This window comes from Anoplopoma fimbria, chromosome 17, assembly GCF_027596085.1.
Source record: "Anoplopoma fimbria isolate UVic2021 breed Golden Eagle Sablefish chromosome 17, Afim_UVic_2022, whole genome shotgun sequence".
Taxonomy (NCBI): Eukaryota; Metazoa; Chordata; class Actinopteri; order Perciformes; family Anoplopomatidae; genus Anoplopoma; species Anoplopoma fimbria.
The window spans coordinates 27930951-27944360 of NC_072465.1; the positions used below are offsets into that span (position 1 = coordinate 27930951).

Genomic DNA, 13410 nt, shown 5'->3' on the forward strand with positions numbered 1-13410 from the left:
AGGATGGCTGCACTGAGGGAGGAAGAGGAGCAGAAGAGTCAGATGATAAAGGAGAAGATGGAGGCTCTGAGCAGAGAGATAGCAGCTCTTTCAGACACAGTCAGAGCCACAGAGGACGAGCTGAGAGCTGAAGACGTCTCATTCCTGAACAACTACAAGGCTACAGTGGAAAGAGTCCAGCAGCGCCCCCTGCTGGAGGATCCACAGCTGCTCTCAGGAGCTCTGATAGACGAGGCCAAACACCTGGGCAACCTGACCTTCAACATCTGGAACAAGATGAAGGACATGGTCTCCTACACTCCTCTGATTCTGGATCCAAACACTGCTCATCCAGTATTCCTCCTGTCTGAAGACCTGATCAGTGTGAGACAAGTAGGGAAACAGCAGCTTCCTGATAATCCAGATAGGATTGTTCTTCACTGCTCTGTTCTGGGCTCTGAGGGTTTTAACTCAGGGACTCACAGCTGGGATGTCGAGGTAGGAGACAGTACAGTCTGGTTACTGGGTGTGTTAGCAGAGTCTGGTCAGAGGAAGGGATTCATACAGTCTGGATTATTGGGAATAATGTTCTCTAAAGATAATTACCTTGCATGTTCACCTCCAGATCTACTAACTGTTCTTCAAGTGCAGAAGAAGCCCCAGAAGATCAGAGTGAATCTGGACTGGAACAGAGGAAAGCTGTCATTTTCTGATCCTGATACTAACACACACATACACACCTTCACACACACCTTCACAGAGAGGATGTTTCCATACATTCAGACCAAAGATAAACTGAAGATATCACCACTGAAGGTCTGTGTGACAGTGGAACAGAGCAGTTAGAGATAAACAGGATAATTATATTGATCATGTGTTTATTTCTTAAACAGGAAAAGTCACTGAATTTGACCTGTGAAGTTACACCTGCTGTCTCATTACTTTTCTTTTTCCGAAACGGTTTCATTTTAAATTGTTGTTTATTTTTTAATTATTTCGATTTATGTGTTTGGAGCCCTTAAGACCAGAGGCCTTTCTCATTTCCCCATTTTTATGTTGGAAATGCGCCTCGTACAACTTCATTCCAACTGCATTCCTTAAAGACATTTAATATTGATATTTCTTCTTTTTTATGTTGATTATAGAATACATCGTATTCAACTGCTATAATCGTGACATGATGCTTACAAGTGCAAACAGCTGCTGTTGTCTAAATACTACATGAACAACAACATTCTCTTGCATTTGGTGCTAATGTTCTCTATTTCATGTCGTCACATAGACAGACATGACTGTGTTTGTGTGTAAAAAATATATATCACTCAATTATATACTGTATAGAATGTCTCTTTATTTGAATAGTGCTTTTTCAACATTTGTATTGCTTAAGACCAATAATTGTAGAAAGCCTTCGGGATATAGTATATATAAAAAAGGCATGACATCCAATTCTTCTTTCCGATTCGTCACATTGTGAATTGAATTTAAAGTAAATAAATAGGCTGATATGAACACTGTTGTGACAGAACATCAACAACAATGGACAGCTGATGCAGCCGTGACGCACATCGTATTTAATTGAAGTCGTTTTAAAATTATGCTCCGGGGCAGCAATGTAATAAATAAATAATGTCGACGCCTCTCTCCTTTCATCTCCTCCTCCGCTCGTGTCTCCTGTGGGCGGGACTAAGACACAAAGAGAGTAGGCGAGGAAAGGAATCGAGGATGTGAGAAAAGAGAAACACTGACGGGATCCAAATAAGGAATAAAGGAGGAGTTTATCAATAACTGCATTGACTTTTAGTCCGATGTGATGCTCAAACTATAAAAATACGTCTTTAAATACTGTCTTTGTCTTTGACACCAGCATTTTGGAAGAGATTTAATCATCTCTTGGCTGAAAAGGTAATTTATAGCGAAACAAAAGTTCATCATATAACATTATAAAGTGATGACATATTTGCTTAGTAGAGTATGTTAAACATTGTTTGAAACTTGCACATTGTCAATTATTAAATAATTTCTTCATTCTGTCTTTGAATTGTATACACGTCTTTTTAAATTAAACCTTTCATTGGTATTTGTTTGTTGGTATTAGAGGATAGTACGTTTTTTTCTTCTCAGCATGCTTTAATGTTTAATACACATTTGTAGCTAATAAAAAAAAAAAAAAGCTACGGAAGCAGCCAACACGAGCTCTGGAAAGTCCAATCGCCAAGATATTATTATCAACAGAGAGATAAGACTCTGTCGATCACGTTAATATCATTTTTATGTTTGTGGTGTTTGAAATTTGACCAAAGGGGCACTTGAAATGAGGAGCTATCACTCCTCATCTCTGTTTGAGAGATTCATAGGACACACGCACTGTGGGCGTGCACTCATGCTTCTGTGTGTGTGTCACTGGTTGCCAAGATGAGGGAGCACCTGGGCAGAAGCAGACTAATTAACAGAGGTTACAGTAGTGATTATGAACAAAACTAGCTGTCAAACTCCTACCTCCAATCGTAAAACCACGAGTTCAATGGACAACATATTGATATCATCAGAGAGATAAGACTCTGATGAACGCAGAGATGTACTTTTATGTTTGTGGTGTCAAAAACATGAGCTTCAGAGCAGATTAGAAAACTGTAACTATCTGCTTTCTTTTGATCTATCTGCTTTCTCTCTTTACTCCCAAAACACATTCATCTCTATGAAGAAATTTCTCTCCGTCTTCCGTGGTTTCCATGGAAACTGCTGGCCGAATCTCTGAGAAAAGTCATAGCACACGATTCCCGATCAGGCCGCACGATTTTATGTATTTTTCACGCATGTGCTGGCAACGCTGCGGGACGAGTTACGCGCCAAACTTTTATACGGAAGATGGAGAATAAGAAGAATAGCATTATTATTAAGCCTGCAAGATTATATACTATGTGCTGTTGCACAAGGCTTTACAACCTTGTTGCTACACAGCCACACAGAACTACTTGTGTTTACAGTTGAGACGTTGTCTAAAATCAAGCAGGTAGTAGCGGACATGTTTGATTCTTCAAGTCTCTGCATGTTGAGCTTTGATGTCACATTAAGACAAAACGCTGAACACACTCATGTGCATGCCGTTATAATAACACACACACATGGCTTCCTCCTGCAGGAACACACAGACAGATGGAGAGAATAGGACAGAGGAGGAAACAGCTTGGTTCATCAGTCAGAAATGTTAGCCTGTTAGCTTGTTAGCCTGTTAGCTTGTTAGCCTGTTAGCCTGTTAGCCTGTTAGCTTGTTAGCCTGTTAGCTTGTTAGCCTGTGGATATTATTGCAGACTTTGTTGAGACCCGTTTGACAGTTTTGTTGATGGATGTTGACAGACACACGGTAGCTTTCAGTCTCGTCTCTCAAGAAGATGTAGTTGTGTGTGTGTGTGTGTGTGTGTGTGTGTGTGTGTGTGTGTGTTTTACAGTGCTAATGGGAAGAAATAAGTCTCACGTATTGATCGTATTTATCATCTGTTTCTTTTTCAGATTAAACACATCAAAGGGCTGACAGAGCTCCACCCCTTAAATGGCATCATCTGAGACAAACAGGAAACAGTTTGTTACAGTTCAGTTCTTAGTGAGAAGAGGACACTGACAGACAGACAGTAACAGTTACCTTCATTGCAAATCTGTGACTTCAGCTAATGACATTGACAGGAGGGAGTACTGCAGTACTAAAGTAGTTGAAGTACTGCAGTTGTTCCAATGCCAAATAACTTTTATACTCAAATGACTGCAACACTTTTCAGAATAAAAAAGCCAAAGTGTTTCACTCCATGAAAGTGAAAATGTTCCTTATGCAAATATAATAAGGTAAAACCTGTTTCCTGGTGAGCTGTAGAGGTGTGGTTACTGTTTGTGGAATGAAAGACACCTCTGTGTTACAGGTGATTTAGCAGAGCAGGTTTTGACTAAGCTCCACCCTTCACCTGACACATCTGAGACAGTTTGTGATTCTTCCTCACTATAGAGACACACAGACTGAAAGAGAGACGATCAGATTCACCTTCAGACCAAACTAACAACTTCCTCTGAGTGAGTTCATCTTCAGGAGAGAAAATTGGAAAACTACAACACTGCTGCTTCAACCTGCTGACACTCCACACACTGAATGTAAGTTTGACTTTAAAACAGTGAAGTTAGTAGAGGAGGGAGAGGAGCCATGACTGATGTACTTTCTGTTTTCAGCTTCACTCAGAGAAAAAATGGCTTCCAGATCAGAGGAGAATCTCTGCTGTCCGGTCTGTCATGAAGTCTTTAGAGATCCTGTTGTTCTGTCATGTAGCCACAGCTTCTGTAAAGCGTGTCTGATGAGCTGGTGGAGAAAGAAACAAACAGAGGAGTGTCCAGTTTGTAAGACAATATCTTCAACAAAAAACCCACCTCGTAACCTGGTGTTAAAGAACCTGTGTGAGTCCTTCTTACTGGAGAGAGATCAGAGAGCTTCAGAGACTCTCTGCAGTCTGCACTCTGAGAAACTCAAACTCTTCTGTCTGGACCATCAGCAGCCAGTGTGTCTCGTCTGCAGAGATTCAGAGAAACACACCAAACACACAATCAGACCCATCGTTGAAGTTGCTCAACAACACAAGAAGAAACTTCAGGAAACTCTGGAGCCCTTAAAGGAGAAGTTAAAGGTTTTTAGAGAAGTTAAAGTGAAGTTTGATCAAACAGCAGAACACATGAAGGTCCAGGCCCGACGCACAGAGAGTCAGATTAAGGATCAGTTTAAGAAGCTTCACCAGTTTCTAAAGGAGGAAGAGGAGGCCAGGATGGCTGCACTGAGGGAGGAAGAGGAGCAGAAGAGTCAGATGATGAAGGAGAAGATGGAGGCTCTGAGCAGAGAGATAGCAGCTCTTTCAGACACAGTCAGAGCCACAGAGGACGAGCTGAGAGCTGAAGACGTCTCATTCCTGAACAACTACAAGGCTGCAGTGGAAAGAGTCCAGCAGCGCCCCCTGCTGGAGGATCCACAGCTGCTTTCAGGAGCTCTGATAGACGAGGCCAAACACCTGGGCAACCTGACCTTCAACATCTGGAACAAGATGAAGGACATGGTCTCCTACACTCCTCTGGTTCTGGACCCAAACACTGCTCATCCAGTACTCATCCTGTCTGAAGATCTGAACAGTGTGAGATTTGGAGCGAGACAGCAGCTTCCTGATAATCCAGAGAGGTTTGATGATCTCTGCTATGTTCTGGGCTCTGAGGGCTTTAACTCAGGGACTCACAGCTGGGATGTTGATGTTGGACACAGTACAGACTGGTCACTGGGTGTGTTAGCAGAGTCTGTCCAGAGGAAGGGAGTCATACAGTCTGGATCATGGAGAATACGTTTCTCTAAAGATAAATATGTTGCATGTTCACCTCAAGCTCCAGCAACTGGTCTTGTAGTTCAGAAGAAGTTCCAGAGGATCAGAGTGAATCTGGACTGGAACAAAAGAAAGCTGTCGTTCTCTGATCCTAGTACTAACACACACATACACACCTTCACACACACTTTCACTGAGAGGATGTTTCCATACATTAACACTGTTGATGAACTGAAGATATCACCACTGAAGGTCTGTGTGACAGTGGAACAGAGCAGTTAGAGATAAACAGGTTAATTATATTGATGATGTGTTTATTTCTTAAACAGGAAAAGTCACTGAATTTAACCTGTGAAGTTGTGTGTCTCATTACTTAAAAGATGATTATTTTTCTTTCACTTGTCTGTTTAATAATGTTTTTGTTTTTAATTAGTTCAACAATTTGCTTTTTGTTACTATAATCAACCTTTTTTTATATGTAAAAGTGTTTAACGTAGTTTCTGATGTTAATATTTGGATCTTTTTCTTTTTTTTCTCTAAACGGTTTCATTTTAAATTGTTGTTTATAATTTCATTATTTTGACTTATGTGTTTGGAGCCCTTAAGACCAGAGGCCTTTCTCATTTCCCCATTTTTATGTTGGAAAAGCGCCTCGTACGACTTCGTTCCAACCACTTTCCTTAAAGACATTTAATCTTGATATTTCTTCTTTTTTATGTTGATTATAGAATACATCCAACTCAACTGCTATAATTGTTACATGATGCTTACAAGTGCAAACAGCTGCTGTTGTCTAAATACTATATGAACAACAACATTCTCTTGCATTTGGTGCTAATGTTCTGTATTTCATGTCGTCAAATAGACAGACAGGACTTTGTTTGTATGTAAAAAATATATACCACTCAATCATATACTGTATAGAATGTCTCTCTTTATTTGAATAGTGCTTTTTCAACATTTGTATTGCTTAAGACCAATAATTGTAGAAAGCCTTCGGTATATAATATATATAAAAAAGGCATGACATCCAATTCTTCTTTCCGATTCGTCACATTGTGAATTGAATTTAAAGTAAATAAATAGGCTGATATGAACACTGTTGTGACAGAACATCAACAACAATGGACAGTTGATGCAGCCGTGACGCACATCGTATTTAATTGAAGTCGTTTCAAAATTATGCTCCGGGGCAGCAATGTAATAAATAAATAATGTCGACGCCTCTCTCCTTTCATCTCCTCCTCCGCTCGTGTCTCCTGTGGGCGGGACTAAGACACAAGGAGAGTAGGCGAGGAAAGGAATCAAGGATGCGAGAAAAGAGAAACACTGACGGGATCCAAATAAGGAATAAAGGAGGAGTTTATCAATAACTGCATTGACTTTTAGTCCGATGTGATGCTCAAACTATAAAAATACGTCTCTATATGCTGTCTTTGTCTTTGACTGCAGCATTTTGGGAGATATTTAATCATCTCTTGGCTGAAAAGGTCATTTATAGCGAAACAAAAATTCATCAAATAACATAAAGTGATGACATATTTGCTTAGTAGAGTATGTTAAACATTGTTTCAAACTTGCACATTGTCAATTATTAAATAATTTCTTCATTCTGTCTTTGAATTGTATACAAGTCTTTTCAAATTAAACGTGTAAAACCTTTTATTGTTATTCGTTTGTTGGTATTAGAGGATAATACTTTTTTTCTTCTCAACATGCTTTAATGTTTAATTCACATTTTTAACTAATAAAAAAACAATTAAGCTACAGAAGCAGCCAACACCGAGCTCTGGAAGGACAATATTAATATTAAAACTACTTGTGTTTACAGTTGAGACGTCGTCTAAAATCATGCAGGTACATGTTTTATTCTTCAAGTCTCTGCATGTTCAGCTTTGATGTCACATTAAAACAACACGCTGAACACACTCATGGTCCAGAGTTTTGTTAACGTTTTAAACCTTGAAGCATTTTTTTTACGTTAAAGTACGACAAGTCTGTCTGGGCCCAATGTTGAGTGTTTTTAAGCTCTCTTCACTCTCAAAATGCATTCATCTCTATGAAGAAATCTCTCTCAGTTTTTCTTGTTTTCCATAGAAACTGCTTGCCGAATCTCTGAGAAAAGTCATAGCACATGATTCCCGATCAGGCCGCTCGATTTGATGTATTTTTCACGCATGTGCTGGCAACGCTGCGGGACGAGTTACGCGCCAAACTTTTTTACGGGAGATGGAGAATAAGAAGAATAGCATTATTATTAAGCCCGCAGGATTATATAGGCCTTGTTGCTACACAGCCACCCATAACTACTTGTGTTTACAGTTGAGATGTCTAAAATCAAGCAGGTAGTAGCAGACATGTTTGATTCTTCAAGTCTCTGCACGTTGAGTTTTGATGTCACATTAAAACAACACGCTGAACACCCTCATATGCATGCCATTATTAAAAACACACACACACACGGCTTCCTCCTGCAGGAACACACAGAAAGACAGAGAGATTAGGACGGAGGAGGAAACAGCTGGGTTCATGAGTCAGAGATGTTAGCCTGTTAGCCTGTTAGCTTTTTAGCCTGTTAGCTTGTTAGCCTGTGGATATTATTGCAGACTGTTGAGACTCGTTTGACAGTTTTGTTGATGGATGTTCATACATACAGACACATGGTAGTATTAAGTCTCTTGCCTCTCAAGAAGCTGTAGTTATGTGTGTGTGTGTGTGTGTGTGTGTGTGTGTGTGTTGTGTGTGTGTGTGTGTGTGTGTGTGTGTGTGTGTGTGTGTGTGTGTGTGTGTGTGTGTGTGTTTTTAACAGTGCTAATGGGAAGAAATAAGTCTAATCTTCAAAGAAGTCACAGGTTAATACAGATTTTTCTTGCTTTTGTTTGATGATTGTGTCACACATTATGTTTTTTATCATACAGTTATTCGATATGAACTTGAACTTGAGTGATGTTGATGTTTAGTCTTCTGTTATTTTTGAACAGCAGACATGTGGATGTGTGTTTTAAAATAATGTTGAAGCTATTAGTCTATGGGAAGAACATTTAAGTTACTTATTTTTAAGTAGTTAAAATTGTTATTATAAAAGTGGTTAAGTAATTTTCTGGCGCACATGCATCTTGCTGCTTCACTACGACGAGTATAAATTAAGCTGCAGGTGCAGTGGTCATATTAAGAGATAAATGCCCCTTCGGCCTGGTCGTCTTCATGGCCGACCCCCAGGGAGGCTCCGTCGGCCTGGTCGTCCTCCAGTTCGCCACCCCCCGAGAGGGGTTCTGCCTCTCCGCCTTGGTTGTCCTCCTGTTCGCCCCCTCCAGAGGGGTTCTGCCTCTCCGCCTTGCCTCAGCCTTCAAGGATTCTGACTCTGCGGCCTCGGAGGAGTTCTAGTGTGCTCAGCTTTAAATAAAGCTCCAGAACTTTATCTGTCTCCTGGTCGTACTGCTTTTGGGTCCACACCACATCCGTGACAGACTCCAGCATTTTGGAAGAGATTTAATCATCTCTTGGCTGAAAAGGTCATTTATAGCGAAACAAAAGTTCATCATATAACATTATAAAGTGATGACATATTTGCTTAGTAGAGTATGTTAAACATTGTTTGAAACTTGCACATTGTCAATTATTAAATAATTTCTTCATTCTGTCTTTGAATTGTATACACGTCTTTTTAAATTAAACCTTTCATTGGTATTTGTTTGTTGGTATTAGAGGATACTACGTTTTTTTTCTTCTCAGCATGCTTTAATGTTTAATACACATTTGTAGCTAATAAAAAAAAAAAAAAGCTACGGAAGCAGCCAACACCGAGCTCTGGAAAGTCCAATCGCCAAGATATTATTATCAACAGAGAGATAAGACTCTGTCGATCACGTTAATATCATTTTTATGTTTGTGGTGTTTGAAATTTGACCAAAGGGGCACTTGAAATGAGGAGCTATCACTCCTCTCATCTCTGTTTGAGAGATTCATAGGACACATGCACTGTGGGCGTGCACTCATGCTTCTGTGTGTGCGTGTCACTGGTTGCCACGGCGAGGGAGCACCTGGGCAGAAGCAGACTAATTAACAGAGGTTACAGTAGTGATTATGAACAAAACTAGCTGTCAAACTCCTACCTCCAATCGTAAAACCACGAGTTCAATGGACAACATATTGATATCATCAGAGAGATAAGACTCTGATGAACGCAGAGATGTACTTTTATGTTTGTGGTGTCAAAAACATGAGCTTCAGAGCAGATTAGAAAACTGTAACTATCTGCTTTCTTTTGATCTATCTGCTTTCTCTCTTTACTCCCAAAACACATTCATCTCTATGAAGAAATTTCTCTCCGTCTTCCGTGGTTTCCATGGAAACTGCTGGCCGAATCTCTGAGAAAAGTCATAGCACACGATTCCCGATCAGGCCGCACGATTTTATGTATTTTTCACGCATGTGCTGGCAACGCTGCGGGACGAGTTACGCGCCAAACTTTTATACGGAAGATGGAGAATAAGAAGAATAGCATTATTATTAAGCCTGCAAGATTATATACTATGTGCTGTTGCACAAGGCTTTACAGCCTTGTTGCTACACAGCCACACAGAACTACTTGTGTTTACAGTTGAGACGTTGTCTAAAATCAAGCAGGTAGTAGCGGACATGTTTGATTCTTCAAGTCTCTGCATGTTGAGCTTTGATGTCACATAAAAACAAAACGCTGAACACACTCATGTGCATGCCGTTATTAATAACACACACACACGGCTTCCTCCTGCAGGAACACACAGACAGATGGAGAGAATAGGACGGAGGAGGAAACAGCTTGGTTCATCAGTCAGAAATGTTAGCCTGTTAGCTTGTTAGCCTGTTAGCCTGTTAACTTGTTAGCCTGTTAGCTTGTTAGCCTGTTAGGTTGTTAGCCTGTGGATATTATTGCAGACTTTGTTGAGACCCGTTTGACAGTTTTGTTGATGGATGTTGACACATACAGACACACGGTAGCTTTCAGTCTCGTCTCTCAAGAAGATGTAGTTGTGTGTGTGTGTGTGTTTTACAGTGCTAATGGGAAGAAATAAGTCTCACGTATTGATCGTATTTATCATCTGTTCCCTTTTAAGATGAAACACATCAGAGCGCTGACAGAGCTCCACCCCTTACATGACATCATCTGAGACAAACAGGAAACAGTTTGTTACGGTTCAGTTCTTAGTGAGAAGAGACTCACCGACAGACAGACGGTAAGATATACTTTCATTGCAAATCTGTGACTTCAGCTGAGGACAGTGACAAGACGGAGTACTGCAGTACTAAAGTAGTTGAAGTACTGCAATAGTTTAAATGCCAAATAACCTTTGGACTCAAACGAATGCAACACTTTTCAGAATAATAAACCCAAAGTGTTTCACTTTCCATGAAGGTTACAATGTTCCTTATGCAAATAAAATGAGGTAAAACCTGTTTCCCGGTGAGCTGTAGAGGTGTGGTTACTGTTTGTGGAATGAAAGGCACATCTGTGTTAGAGGTGATTTAGCAGAGCAGGTTTTGACGAAGCTCCACCCCTCACCTGACACACCTGAGAAAAACAGTTTGTGATTCTTCCTCACTATAGAGACACACAGACTGACGATCAGATTCACCTTCAAACGAAACTAACAACTTCATCTGAGTGAGTTCATCTTCAGGAGAGAAAAGTGGAAAACTACAACACTGCTGCTTCAACCTGCTGACATTCCACACACTGAATGTGAGTTTGACTTTAAAACAGTGAAGTTAGTAGAGGAGGGAGAGGAGCCATGACTGATGTACTTTCTGTGTTTTCAGCTTCACTCAGAGACAAAATGGCTTCCAGATCAGAGGAGGCTCTCTGCTGTCCGGTCTGTCATGAAGTCTTTAGAGATCCTGTTCTTCTGTCATGTAGCCACAGCTTCTGTAAAGACTGTCTGATGAGCTGGTGGAGAGACAAACAGACTCAGGAGTGTCCAGTTTGTAAGACAATATCTTCAAAGAAAACCCCACCTGTTGACCTGGTGTTAAAGAACCTGTGTGAGTCCTTCTTACTGGAGAGAGATCAGAGAGCTTCAGAGGCTTTCTGCAGTCTGCACTCTGAGAAACTCAAACTCTTCTGTCTGGACCATCAGCAGCCAGTGTGTCTCGTCTGCAGAGATTCAGAGAAACACACCAACCACAGATTCAGACCCATCGATGAAGTTGCTCAACAACACAAGAAGAAACTTCAGGAAACTCTGGAGCCGTTAAAGAAGAAGTTAAAGGTTTTTAAACAAGTTAAAGTGAAGTTTGATCAAACAGCAGAACACATGAATGTCCAGGCCCGACGCACAGAGAGGCAGATTAAGGATCAGTTTAAGAAGCTCCACCAGTTTCTAGAGCAGGAAGAGGAGGCCAGGATGGCTGCACTGAGGGAGGAAGAGGAGCAGAAAAGTCAGATGATGAAGGAGAAGATGGAGGCTCTGAGCAGAGAGATAGCAGCTCTTTCAGACACAGTCAGAGCCACAGAGGACGAGCTGAGAGCTGAAGACGTCTCATTCCTGAACAACTACAAGGCTGCAGTGGAAAGAGTCCAGCAGCGCCCCCTGCTGGAGGATCCACAGCTGCTCTCAGGAGCTCTGATAGACGAGGCCAAACACCTGGGCAACCTGACCTTCAACATCTGGAACAAGATGAAGGACATGGTCTCCTACACTCCTGTGATTCTGGACCCAAACACTGCTCATCCAGTATTCATCCTGTCTGAAGACCTGATCAGTGTGAGACGAGTAGGGAAACAGCAGTTTCCTGATAATCCAGAGAGGTTTGATAAACACTGCTCTGTTCTGGGCTCTGAAGGATTTAACTCAGGGACTCACAGCTGGGATGTCGAGGTAGGAGGCAGTACAGGCTGGTTACTGGGTGTGTTAGCAGAGTCTGTCCAGAGGAAGGGACGCATACAGTCTGGATTATGGAGAATAAGTTTCTTTAAGGATAAATACGTTGCATCGTCACCTTTAGCTCTACCAACTAATCTCGTAGTTCAGAAGAAGCTCCAGAGGATCAGAGTGAATCTGGACTGGAACGGAAGAAAGCTGTCGTTCTCTGATCCTGATACTAACACACACATACACACCTTCACACACACCTTCACCGAGAGGATGTTTCCAATCATTCAGACCAGAGATACACTGAAGATATCACCACTGAAGCTCTGTGTGACAGTGGAACAGAGCAGTTAGAGATAAACAGGATAATTATATTGATGATGTGTTTATTTCTTAAACAGGAAAAGTCACTGAATTTAACATGTGAAGTTGCACCTGCTGTCTCATTACTTAAAAGATGATTATTATTCTCTCACTTGTCTGTTTAATAATGTTTTTGTTTTTAATTAGTTCAACAATTAAATTTTTGCTACTCGAATCAACCTTTTTTTTATATGAAAAAATGTTTAACTTAGTTTCTAATGTTCATGTTAGGATCTTTTTTCTTTTCTTTCTCGTATCGGTTTCATTTTAAATTGTTGTTTATTCTTTGATTATTTTGATTTATGTGTTTGGAGCCCTTAAGACCAGAGGCCTTTCTCATTTCCCCATTTTTATGATGGAAATGAGCCTTGTACAACTTTGTTGTAACCGCATTCCTTAAAGACATTTAATATTGATATTTCTTCGTTTTTATATTGATTATAGAATATATCCTATTCAACTGCTATAATCGTGACATGATGAGTGCAAACAGCTGCTGTTGTCTAAATACTATACATTTTCTTGCATGTTGCACTAATATTCTGTATTTCATGTCGTCAAATAGTCAGACAGGGCTGTGTTTGTGTGTAATAAATATATATCACTCAATTATATAGTGTATAGAATGTCACTCTTTATTTGAATAGTGCTTTTTCAACATTTGTAGTGCTTAAGACCAAAAAATATAAAAAGCATATTGTGTGTATGTATGTATGTATGTATGTATGTATGTATGTATGTATGTATGTATGTATGTATGTATGTATGTATGTGTGTTAAATAAAAAGTCATGTCATACGATAATATTTGTCACATTGTGCATTGAATTTAAAGTAAATAAATAGGCTGATATGAACACTGTTGTGACAGAACGTAAACAA

The 13410-nt window shown here is 40.3% G+C and overlaps 2 protein-coding genes across 2 annotated transcripts; both read left to right on the forward strand.

Annotated features, from left to right (window-relative positions):
* The first annotated feature begins 4202 nt into the window (after positions 1 to 4202).
* On the forward strand, positions 4203 to 5597 carry LOC129105285 (nuclear factor 7, ovary-like). The gene has a single exon (XM_054616222.1). It carries the CDS (start codon positions 4209 to 4211, stop codon positions 5595 to 5597), a length of 1389 nt encoding a protein of 462 aa, XP_054472197.1. The 5' UTR covers positions 4203 to 4208.
* A 5528-nt stretch (positions 5598 to 11125) lies between these two features.
* On the forward strand, positions 11126 to 12520 carry LOC129105286 (zinc-binding protein A33-like). The gene has a single exon (XM_054616223.1). The coding sequence runs from the start codon at positions 11132 to 11134 to the stop codon at positions 12518 to 12520; it is 1389 nt and encodes a 462-aa protein (XP_054472198.1). The 5' UTR covers positions 11126 to 11131.
* Positions 12521 to 13410: the final 890 nt, after the last annotated feature.